Genomic DNA, 12,661 nt, shown 5'->3' with positions numbered 1-12,661 from the left:
TTAAATTGAGAGACAGAGACAGCAGAAAGAAAAAAGAAAAAAAACACAGAGACCCAAATAATGGTGAATTACGCCTTCATTACTGTGAGACAAAAAAAATAAAAATAAAAAATAAATCCAAACAAGAGGAATTAGCGATACAAAATGGTGACATATGGACAACCTATTTTAAAACACTCTACAACACCGTTCAAATTGACACAAACGCAGAACAACGCCAAATTCATGAGAAGTTGAATGTATTAGAAAAAGCTTTAAAGGACAATCAAAATCCATTGTACTCCCCAATTACTGACCAGGAGCTCTATAAGAAACTTCAGGCCCTCAAATTTAAAAAGCATGCAGACCTGATGACATCCTAACTGAGATGCTCAAATTCACTAGTTCAACCTTTCAATTGGCTATATTAAAACTGTTTAATTTGATCCTGAGTGTAGGTTATTTCCCTGACATCGGGAATCAAGGACTCATAACCCCAATCTTTAAGAACGGAGACAAATTTGACCCTAACAATTACAGAGGAATTTGTGTGAACAGTAACCTGGGGAAGGTTTTCTGTAGTATTATAAATGTAAGAGTTCTACTCTTCCGTAATAAGCACAATGTCTTGAGTAAAAGCCCAATTGGATTTATACCAAAACATTGCACGACTGATCATATTTACACCCATCACACCCTGATAGATAAACATGTCCACCAAAATATACGCTTGCTTTATCGACTTCCAAAAAGCATTTGATTCTATTTGGCATACAGGACTGTTCTACAAAGTTATTGAAAGTGGTGTAGGTGGTAAAACATATGACTTAATTAAATCAATGTATTCTGGGAATACGTGCAGCATTAAAATTGGCAATAAAAGAACGGAATTCTTTAACCAGGGGCAGGGCCTTCGCCAGGGTTGCAAGCTGAGCCCTGCACTCTTCAATATTTACATCAACAAATTGGCCACTATTCTAGAAAAATCCTCAGCCCCTGGTGTTAGTCTCCACAATTCAGAGGTTAAATGCCTACTCTTCGCAGATGACCTATGCCTGCTGTTACCCACAGAACATGGGCTACAGCAGAGCCTGGACCTGCTAGAGCAGAACTGCCAGGCCTGAGCCCTGGCAGTAACACCCAAAAAATACAAAATTTATGATTTTCCAGAGAAGATCCAGATCTCATGGAATTAGGCTCTTGCTCAAAGCCAAAATGCTGAGCCTGGGCTATATCTTTAGAAAACACAATGCATGCTATTTCACCATCACATTAGGCTCATTTCAAAACGGGATATATTCAAGAAACAGAGCATAGCTCAAATGCAGGTCAAATTGGTACTAGGCTACTATTTCTGGCCTTTTAGACAATTCCATAATATCGACGTGGCAGACTAGCAACCTTCTAAAATGACTGCATTTCCGGTATTCACTCAGGTAGAAAACAGAAAGTGGACTTTAGTCAATAAAAAAAAACTCTTCAAATCAATATAAGGGATTCTCGCTGCATTCACAAACAACAGTGTTTAACCTGGAGCAGTAGCACAACACAGGATATATTACGGTATAGGACTACGATCATTAGATATTCCCACTAGTGTTGGAGTACTCACTACAGAGGCCTTACTCCATCTAAACGCTCCTATAAAGCCCTTATATATGACAGAGAGAGCGAGAGAGAGAGAGTGAGTGTGTAATTGAGAGATGGATGGAGTGAGGAAAGAGAGTAGGATGGAGAGGAAGCCAGTGAGAGGGGAGAGGTGGTGAGGTTAAGAGAGAAGAGGCAAGGGAGGAGAGAGATAGATGGAATGATTTGATCTCCAGCTGACATGGCGGCAAGGTAGAACACACACCCCACATGCGCTAGAAACGACCATCTCTGATTCATATATTTCAGCTACCTTTAATACTGCAACATACAGAAGCCCTGTTCCATATAATAGCATACAGATAGAAATGTGAAAGATCAGAGGCACTATTTGTAATTTAATATTCACCAAAATAACATACTACACGTCTTCCCTTTCAAACGTGACTAGATCTTTAATTTCAAACTAGCAGAGGCACAAAATAACGAGATTTTCATTGAGAACGTATTGATTTGGCAGGTGTTCAAGCTCACTTTGAATAATAATAGCTGCAATGGTTTATTCATGCCTTTTGTAAGAGAGAGAGGAGAGCTACCAGATAGATTCAAAGAAACCTTAAGTGACGAGATCACTCAGGGATAAGCAACGAAGCTTTAGCAGCAGTATGAAGGGGAGGGCGGAGCTTACCTACCTTTTATTTGACGTGACAGAATACACCAAAATGTATCCGTTGATGTCTATGGAGTAGGTCTGTGGGAAAATGGAGTATTCATCCTGCCAGAGAGAAACAAGCCTTTTGTGGAAGGATTCGTCAAACATCAGAGAGAGAGAATGTCTACCCTACGATGGGAAAAATTAGGAAATGTAGCTACTGTATGTGGAATGAGGCTGAATAAGGATGTCAATTGAGATCTAATCTACACTGCCCCTGGTCTAATCTACAACTGCCCCTGGTCTAATCTACAACTGCCCCTGGTCTAATCTACAACTGCCCCCGGTCTAATCTACAACTGCCCCCGGTCTAATCTACAACTGCCCCCGGTCTAATCTACAACTGCCCCCGGTCTAATCTACAACTGCCCCCGGTCTAATCTACAACTGCCCCCGGTCTAATCTACAACTGCCCCCGGTCCAGTCTACACGGCCCCCGGTCCAGTCTACACGGCCCCCGGTCCAGTCTACACGGCTCCCGGTCCAGTCTACACGGCCCCCGGTCCAGTCTACACGGCTCCCGGTCCAGTCTACACGGCTCCCGGTCCAGTCTACACGGCTCCCGGTCCAGTCTACACTACACCTGGTATTAAAAATATATTTTATGTTGGCTCTCACAGAGTGGCCCACTGGCAGTCTGACCACAACATTCTGATGTGTGAGAAGTCTCTCCACTGGTAAGAGGGACACACCTGTCCAGCTGTGTCCACCAACTGCAGGTGGTACTCCTGACCATTCACTGTGATCATCTTTGTAAACGCTGAGGAGAGAGAGAGAGAAAGGAAGACTAAAGTTGTGTTTACACTGGCAGTCATTCTGATCTTTTGGTCACCAATTGGTCTTTTGACTCTTCAGATACACAGCAAAATAGTTTATTGGGCTGCCTGTGTAAATGCAGTCTTAGAGTTCCTAAGTGATTCTACCCACCTACAGTTCTGTCAGAGGTATTCTAAAAGAACATAGAATTAGCAAGACAAGTAGAGACACACAAATAAGAAGGCCATTTCTCCACATCGCTTTGATGAGCCCATGACAAATCATGGTGAAGCAGAGAGAGAAGTAGGGCAACATGTTGATGTAGTGCTGCGATCATAACACAGTGGAAGTGACGTGTTTAAATCAACTAGAACAGGCAGGACTGAGACACATTCTGATTGGGCTGTGACTCTGGATGACGAACTGAACTTCCTGCCTGCCGACTGCCCAACAGACAGAGGCTACTCCCTCCGAGCTCATGGGCAAGACCACATGTACACCGCTTTCTTCTTCAAGGTGAGTGGAGGTGAAAACCCATATCCACCCTTGTGCTTCATCACAGAAGGTGAAAACCCATATCCACCCTTGTGCTTCATCACAGAAGGTGAAAACCCATATCCACCCTTGTGCCTCATAACAGGTGGTGGAGGTGAAAACTAGGAGGTCGACCGACTAATCGGAATTGACGATTAATTAGGGCTGATTTCAAGTATTCATAGCAATCGTAATCACCATTTTTGGACACCGATCATGGCCGATTACATTGAACTCCACGAGAAGACTGAGTGGCAGGCTGACTACCTGTTATGTGAGTGCAGCAAGGAGCCAAGGTAAGGTGCTAGCTAGCATTAAACGTATCTCATAAAAAACAATTAATCTTAACATAATCACTAGTTACAGTGCCTTGCGAAAGTATTCGGCCCCCTTGAACTTTGCGACCTTTTGCCACATTTCAGGCTTCAAACATAAAGATATAAAACTGTATTTTTTTTGTGAAGAATCAACAACAAGTGGGACACAATCATGAAGTGGAACGACATTTATTGGATATTTCAAACTTTTTTAACAAATCAAAAACTGAAAAATTGGGCGTGCAAAATTATTCAGCCCCCTTAAGTTAATACTTTGTACCGCGACCTTTTGCTGCGATTACAGCTGTAAGTCGCTTGGGGTATGTCTCTATCAGTTTTGCACATCGAGAGACTGACATTTTTTCCCATTCCTCCTTGCAAAACAGCTCGAGCTCAGTGAGGTTGGATGGAGAGCATTTGTGAACAGCAGTTTTCAGTTCTTTCCACAGATTCGATTGGATTCAGGTCTGGACTTTGACTTGGCCATTCTAACACCTGGATATGTTTATTTTTGAACCATTCCATTGTAGATTTTGCTTTATGTTTTGGATCATTGTCTTGTTGGAAGACAAATCTCCGTCCCAGTCTCAGGTCTTTTGCAGACTCCATCAGGTTTTCTTCCAGAATGGTCCTGTATTTGGCTCCATCCATCTTCCCATCAATTTGAACCATCTTCCCTGTCCCTGCTGAAGAAAAGCAGGCCCAAACCATGATGCTGCCACCACCATGTTTGACAGTGGGGATGGTGTGTTCAGGGTGTTGCTTTTACGCCAAACATAACGTTTTGCATTGTTGCCAAAAAGTTCTATTTTGGTTTCATCTGACCAGAGCACCTTCTTCCACATGTTTGGTGTGTCTCCCAGGTGGCTTGTGGCAAACTTTAAACGACACTTTTTATGGATATCTTTAAGAAATGGCTTTCTTCTTGCCACTCTTCCATAAAGGCCAGATTTGTGCAATATACGACTGATTGTTGTCCTATGGACAGAGTCTCCCACCTCAGCTGTGATCTCTGCAGTTCATCCAGAGTGATCATGGGCCTCTTGGCTGCATCTCTGATCAGTCTTCTCCTTGTATGAGCTGAAAGTTTAGAGGGACGGCCAGGTCTTGGTAGATTTGCAGTGGTCTGATACTCCTTCCATTTCAATATTATCGCTTGCACAGTGCTCCTTGGGATGTTTAAAGCTTGGGAAATCTTTTTGTATCCAAATCCGGCTTTAAACTTCTTCACAACAGTATCTCGGACCTGCCTGGTGTGTTCCTTGTTCTTCATGATGCTCTCTGCGCTTTTAACGGACCTCTGAGACTATCACAGTGCAGGTGCATTTATACCGAGACTTGATTACACACAGGTGGATTGTATTTATCATCATTAGTTATTTAGGTCAACATTGGATCATTCAGAGATCCTCACTGAACTTCTGGAGAGAGTTTGCTGCACTGAAAGTAAAGGGGCTGAATAATTTTGCACGCCCAATTTTTCAGTTTTTGATTTGTTAAAAAAGTTTGAAATATCCAATAAATGTTGTTCCACTTCATGATTGTGTCCCACTTGTTGATTCTTCACAAAAAATACAGTTTTATATCTTTATGTTTGAAGCCTGAAATGTGGCAAAAGGTCGCAAAGTTCAAGGGGGCCGAATACTTTCGCAAGGCACTGTAACTACACATGGTTGACGATATTACTAGTTTATTTAGCTTGTCCTGCGTTGCATATAATCGATGAGGTGCCCGTTAATTTATCATTGAATCACAGCCTACTTCACCAAACAGGTGATTTAACAAGCGCATTCGTGAAAAAAGCACTGTCGTTGCACCAATGTGTACCTAACCATAAACATCAACACACAAGTATATATTTTTTAAACCTGCATATTTAGTTAATATTGCCTTCTAACATTAATTTATTTTAACTAGGGAAATTGTGTCACTTTGTGCAACAGAGTCAGGGTATTTGCAGCAGTTTGGGTCACCTGGCTCGTTGCGAACTGTGTGAAGACTATTTCTTCCTAACAAAGACAGCCAACTTCGCCAATCGGGGGATGATTTAACAAAAGCGCATTTGCGAAAAAAAGCACAATCGTTGCACGAATGTACCTAACCTTAAACATAAATGCCTTTCTTAAAATCAATACACAGAAGTATATATTTTTAAACCTGCATATTTAGCTAAAAGAAATTCAGGTTAGCAGGCAATATTAAACTAGGGAAATTGTGTCACTTCTCTTGCGTTCATTGCACGCAGAGTCAGGGTATATACACAACAGTTTGGGCCGCCTGGCTCGTTGCAAAATAATTTGCAAGAATTTTACGTAATTATGACATAACTTTGAAGGTTGTGCAACGTAACAGCAATATTTAGACTTATGGATGCCACCCGTTAAGATAAAATACGGAACGGTTCCGTATTTCACTGAAAGAAAAAACATTTTGTTTTCGAAATGATAGTTTCCAGATTTGACCATATTAATGACCAAAGGCCCGAATTTCTGTGTGTTATGTTATAATTAAGTCTATGATTTGATAGAGCAGTCTGACTGGGCTCGTAAGCATTCATTCAAACTGCACTTTTGTGCTTTTGAACGCTAATAGCGTTTCAATCGGTGACGTCACTTGCTCTGAGACCTTGAAGTAGTTTTCCCCCTTGCTCTGTAAGGGCCGCGGCTTTTGTGGAGCGATGGGTAACGATGCTTCGTGGGTAGCTGTTGTCGATGTGTTCCTGGTTCGAGCCCAGGTAGGGGCGAGGAGAGGGACGGAAGCTATACTGTTACACTGGCAATACTAAAGTGCCTATAAAGAACATCCAATAGTCAAAGGTATATGATATACAAATGGTATAGAGAGAAATAGTCCTATAATTCCTATAATAACTACAACCTAAAATGTCTTACCTGGGAATATTGAAGACTCATGTTAAAAGGAACCACCAGCTTTCATATGTTCTCATGTTCTGAGCAAGGAACTTAAACGTTAGCTTTTTTACATGGCACATATTGTATTTTTACTTTCTTCTCCAACACTTTGTTTTTGCATTATTTAAACCAAATTGAACATGTTCAAACAAATATATATATTTTTTAATTTTATTTTTTAAAGCCGATTAAATCGGTATTGGCTTTTTTTGGTCCTGCAATAATCGGTATCGGTGTTGAAAAATCAAAATCGGTCGACCTCTAGTGAAAACCCATATCCACCTTTGTGCCTCATCACAGGTGGTGGTTCTGTGGTGACCGGTGGGCTGGGATCACAGGTGAGCGAAGGGGGTTTTCTTCAGTGGCTTATTTAAGCGCGACATACACACACCGAAATAGCAGGAAAGACAGCCAAATCCACATCGCAACTGTAGTATAGTAGAATCATGTTTGTAGAATGAAAGCCAGCACAATTTATAAATGGGAAGCATTCTACGTTCCTGGGCTTAGAGACACAGCTGAGGCCGATCAAGCATTTCATTCACCAAAAAAATAAGCCCTGGCTGGCTAAAAATAACTAGACGTTCCTTTCACCAGAGGCTGCATGGATGGAAGCTCCCCAAGCCTTAAGACACCGTAGATACAGTAGGCAGGAACACAGTCTACCCTAGGAGTGTTAAGCTACTGTAACATGCATTAAACTGTGTGCTCCGTGCTAACAAAGAGAGCAATGCCATACCAACGTGTATTGTGCGCATGTATGTCTGACTGAAGCGTGTGTGTGTGTGTGTGTTATTGGTTTGTCTACCTTTGAGAGACTATGAGTGAGGTAGACCACTACCTTCTGTCAAAACGACTGTTCATTCACAAACATCAGAAATGCTCCCCTGGCTCTTCACGCAAATAGTTTGTCGTGGCGATGAAACAGAGTCCTCCCACACAACCCACTAATAAAAATGCTCCTATTGAAGAGAGAAAGAGAGTGCATGTGTGTGTGTGTGAGCAGTGTGTACATGGGTGCCCTTTCTAATAGTGTGTGTACTTATATATTGTTTTGTGGTGTGGTTTTCATTTAAACCCTTGGGCTTCCAACCACACCTGCACACCCCTTAAAAAAAAAAAAAATCTATTGTTTTCTCTGGTGCAAATAAATAAATAAAGTGTCTGCTGAGTCAGAGATGTGTGAACTGAATGAGGAGCCTAGAGACATGCACCTGTCTGTGTCCAGAACTCAGAAACCTGGAGGGGGACCGGTGATGACATCACACACTTACTGTTTTCAATGGTTGGGTCATATGAGTCGACAAACTGGCCTTCCACAAACTGTATTGTCAAGGAGGATTTACCTGCAAAGGAGAAAATGGAGAATCTTCGCTGATCGATGTCCTTTGATTGACATATGTTGTAATTCATCAGCATTATACTCTGACTTCCTTGTGTGAATGCAGAGGCCTTACTCCATCTAAACGCTCCTATACAGCCCTTATATATAATATATATGTCGCAGCCTGTTGCTATAACAAAAAGAGAGTGGAGTACTGCTATGCATGGCTGGAGAGACATGAACTCTCTCGCTCTGTGGGAAAAGCCCGGAGGAGTGGAGCGTCAGAATGAATGAGAAGCTCGCTCCCATTTTCAACGCTCCACTAGTCTCGCATCAATGCTGAATGATCACCTCCCAGTCCAAAATGAACTATCTTGTCTCCCCGGGAGGTGAAAATCCAGGGACACACACATGCAGATGATTGAGATTAATATAAAATAGGCTACATAGTTTGAAATGCTTTCAGATTCTTTGTGGATTCCACTTGTAGTATGTTGGGCTCTTTCAGCGAAGGATAGTCACAATGTGTAGGAAATGTACACCATTCGAACACGGTTTCAGTTTAGGTTTGAGGAAAACGCATTGGAAAAGCACAGAATCAGTTGTGGAAAAAAATACACAATGTCATCATTGAGTAAAAGTAAAGTTACCTTAATAGAAAATGACTCGCGTAAAAGTGAAAGTCACCCAGTAAAATACTATTTGAGTAAAAGTCTAAAAGTTAATTGGGTTTTAAATATACAGTTGAAGTCAGAAGTTTACAAACACCTTAGCCAAATACATTTAAACTCAGTTTAACAATTCCTGACATTTAATCCTAGTAACAATTCCATGTATTAGGTCAGCTAGGATCACCACTTTATTTTAAGAATGTGAAATGCCAGAATAATAGTAGAGAGAATGATTTCAGCTTTTATCACATTCCCAGTGGGTCAGAAGTTTACATACACTCAATTAGTATTTGGTAGCATTGCCTTTAAATTGTTTAACTTGGGTCAAATGTTTCAGGTAGCCTTCCACAAGCTTCCCACAATAAGTTGGGTGAATTTTGGCCCATTCCTCCTGACAGAGCTGGTGTAACCGAGTCAGGTTTGTAGGCCTCCTTGCTCACACATGCTTTTTCAGTTCTGCCATCCATTTTTTATTGGATTGAGGTCGGGGCTTTGTGATGGCCACTCCAATACCATGACTTTGTTGTCCTTAAGCCATTTTGATACAGCTTTGGAAGTATGCTTGGGGTAATTCTCCATTCGGAAGACCCATTTGCGACCAAGCTTTAACTTCCTGACTGATATATCGAGATGTTGCTTCAATATATCCACATTTTCCTGCCATCTATTTTGTGAAGTGCACCAGTTCCTCCTGCAGCAAAGCACCCCCACAACATGATGCTGCCACCCCCGTGCTTCACGGTTGGGATGGTGTTCTTCGACTTGCAAGCCTCCCCCTTTTTCCTCCAAACACAACGATGGTCATTATGGCCAAACAGTTCTATTTTGGTTTCATCAGACCAGAGGACAACCTTTTTCCCCACGTGCAGTTGCAAACTGTAATCTGGCTTTTCTATGCAGGTTTTGGAGCAGTGGTTTCTTCCTTGCTGATCGGCCTTTCAGGTTATGTCAATATAGGACTTGTTTTACTGTGGATAGATATTTTTGTACCGGTTTCCTCCAGCATCTTCACAAGGTCCTTTGCTGTTGTTCTGGGATTGATTTGCACTTTTCACACCAAAGTACGCTCATCTCTAGGAGACAGAATGCGTCTCCTTCCTGAGCGATATGACAGCTGCGTGGTCCCATGGTGTTTATACTTGCGTACTATTGTTTGTACAGATGAACGTGGTACCTCCAGGCGTTTGGAAATTGCTCCCAAGGATGAACCAGACTTGTGGAGGTCTACCATTTTTTTCTGAGGTCTTGGCTGATTTATTTTTGATTTTCCCATGATGTCAAGCAAAGAGGCACTGAGTTTGAAGGTAGGCCTTGAAATACATCCACAGATACACCTCCAATTGACTCAAATTATGTAAATTAGCCTATCAGAAGCTTCTAAAGCCATGACACCATTTTCTGGAATTTTCCAAGCTGTTTAAAGGCAAAATCAACTTAGTGTATGTAAACTTCTGACCCACTGGAATTGTGATTCAGTGAATTATAAGTTAAATAATCTGAAAACAATTGTTGGAAAAATTACTTGTGTCATGCACAAAGTAGATGTCTAACCGACTTGCTAAAACTGTAGTTTGTTAACAAGAAATGTATTGTCGCCAACCTAAGTGTATGTAAACTTTCGACTTCAACTATACTTAAGCATAATCTCAAGTTCCTTATATAAAAAATGCACTATGCAGAAATTGCTCCGCCATTTCCTGGTTGCTAAAATTCTACATTTCAGTTTCAGAGACCAAACAAGCAGTCAAAAATAATGTTTATTCAGCTGTTTGAAGCCGGTGTACAAAAGCCATAGTAAAATATGTAAAAACGAAACTGCAGAACGGGAAGCATAGAAATAGCGCACATAGAACAGATCTACTGCTTCTTAGACTTGCTTTCAAAGGGAATGAAATCTACTCACATTTGTTTGTGAATTTGGTCAGCTCGCCCAAAAAGTTACATATTGTTGCTTTAAGCGAAACAGATGGCACCATTAACTTTTTTTTACGGATAGCCAGGAGCACACTCCAAAGCTCAGACATAATTTACAAAGCATTGTGTTTAGTGAGTCCACCAGATCAGAGGCAGTAGTGATGACCAGGGATGTTCCTTGGATAAGTGTGTGAATTGGACAATTTTCCTGTCCTGCTAAACATTCAAAATGTAACGAGTACTTTTGGGTGTCAGGGAAAATGTATGAAGTAAAAGGTACATTATTTCCTTTAGGAATGTAGTGGTAAAAATTGTCGAAAATATAAAATAGCAAAGTCAAGTACAGATACCCCAAAAACGACTTAAGTTCTCAGCCTGGTTTGATGAACACCATTGGAAATAGCCTACATCAGGTATCAACAACTAGATTCAGCCGGGGGCCAATGTTTTTATGGTGCCGTCTTTCAGATGGGACGCTAAAACGGGTGTCCTGACTCTGTCGTGTCACTCCCTGTGGTCTCTCCACCTGACAGATGATGTGTGATGAGCGCTCCGGCACAACAGTTGTCACCGTGCATCGCTGAGGTGGGTGCTACACATTGAGGGTGGATGAGGTGAGTTTCTCCCTACGATGTAAAGTTAGTAGAAAAGTTTGATATAAATCCAATCAGTTATAATTATTATTTGTATACGACCACATCTCTATTATGCGATGGAATACTTTGAATTCCAAAATTAAAATCACTTTCCAAAATAATACAACTTTTAAAATAGATATATTTTAAAACACTGCTCAAAACCTGTGGGGGGGCCAAATAAAACCACCCGCAGGCCCCGCCAGTTGGGGAACCCTGGCCTACATAATGTTAACCCGGTTTCACACCAGTTTTCAGTTTGGTTTGCTGATGACACATTAGAAATGCATGGGGAATGTACATCATTCTAACCAGGTTATCAAACCTGCTAGCAGTTTAAGTGTGACGAGAACACAGGCATCCTCTGAACTATAAATAGACCCTGGGACAAAAACATCTGAACATACAGTTCTCTCTCTGTAATTGTATGCGACCTCAAAACAATGCCCAGATGCAGGAGTTGCAGAATATGCAGTGACCTGACACAATGTGTGGAGAAACAGGAAGGAGTAGTGTATTCCATGGCACTGTACAAACCAATTTTCTCCTTCCTCTTCAGTGGCTTTAATGAGGCACGAGCCAACGCCTATGAACACAGGACATATTTAAAGATTCAGCATGACTATCACAAAGACTGGAGACATGCCAATTAACAGATTGGCTATGTATGAGTCGCTGTAACCCACTGCGGGTGTCCTTTTGAGTCTTTAGTATACAGTACAACATATGCAGCATATTATAGTAGGAAAGCTGAAGATGTTTTAAATAAAACAGGAATAGCTGGAGTACAATAATCTGGCAAAAAAAGGTTTTATGAGGACATAAAGACTGAAAAATGGGGACATTACCAATTGTCTTTAGAATGTATGTGAACACTGGAAATGACAGGCCGAACATTTAATCCTTATACTGTAGTCTATGGTCTTGATTTTCTTGGACTTGTCTTGTGAATGAACCAAACTAAATGGAAAGGCCTATAGTATACTGCTATGATTTTGCAACAGGGATTTTACTACACTTGTGGTGTACATTTGTACGGCAATGGTGGAAAGATATTATTAAAAAGTTTGCTTAACTATGCTTTGAGGTCCAACATTATTCCATGTTCTTTGTGAACCAAAGCCGCGAGGTTGGTATAAGGACTGGAAGCTGTGACATATGGGCCACATTCAAAACCGGACAGTAATACCAACATCTCTGGCATGGAAAATATCCACTGCACCTTGTGGACCAAGTTCTGAAAATAGTTTTGAGACTATCATGTCAAGGGCTCAACCTCTGACATTAATGGTAATATCAAGGTGACACGTCTAATAGTGA

The 12,661-nt window shown here is 41.3% G+C and overlaps 1 protein-coding gene across 2 annotated transcripts in view; it reads right to left on the bottom strand.

Moving 5' to 3' along the window:
- Positions 1-12,661, bottom strand: part of LOC139420611 (GTP-binding protein Rheb) — a 38,595-nt gene that overhangs the window by 19,294 nt on the left and 6,640 nt on the right. The window contains exons 2-4 of one of the 2 annotated variants that reach the window (XM_071170807.1): positions 8,072-8,143; positions 2,971-3,038; positions 2,259-2,341 (exon numbers count right to left, since the gene is read on the bottom strand). In XM_071170807.1, coding sequence (XP_071026908.1) covers positions 2,259-2,341; positions 2,971-3,038; positions 8,072-8,143 — 223 coding nt within the window. The remainder of the gene's footprint in view (positions 1-2,258; positions 2,342-2,970; positions 3,039-8,071; positions 8,144-12,661) is intronic. The other variant, XM_071170808.1, reaches the window with a different exon arrangement.

Source organism: Oncorhynchus clarkii, chromosome 11, assembly GCF_045791955.1.
Source record: "Oncorhynchus clarkii lewisi isolate Uvic-CL-2024 chromosome 11, UVic_Ocla_1.0, whole genome shotgun sequence".
Lineage (NCBI taxonomy): Eukaryota > Metazoa > Chordata > Actinopteri > Salmoniformes > Salmonidae > Oncorhynchus > Oncorhynchus clarkii.
Note: the sequence above shows the minus strand (reverse complement) of the source record. Positions and strands in the feature narration are given on the sequence as shown.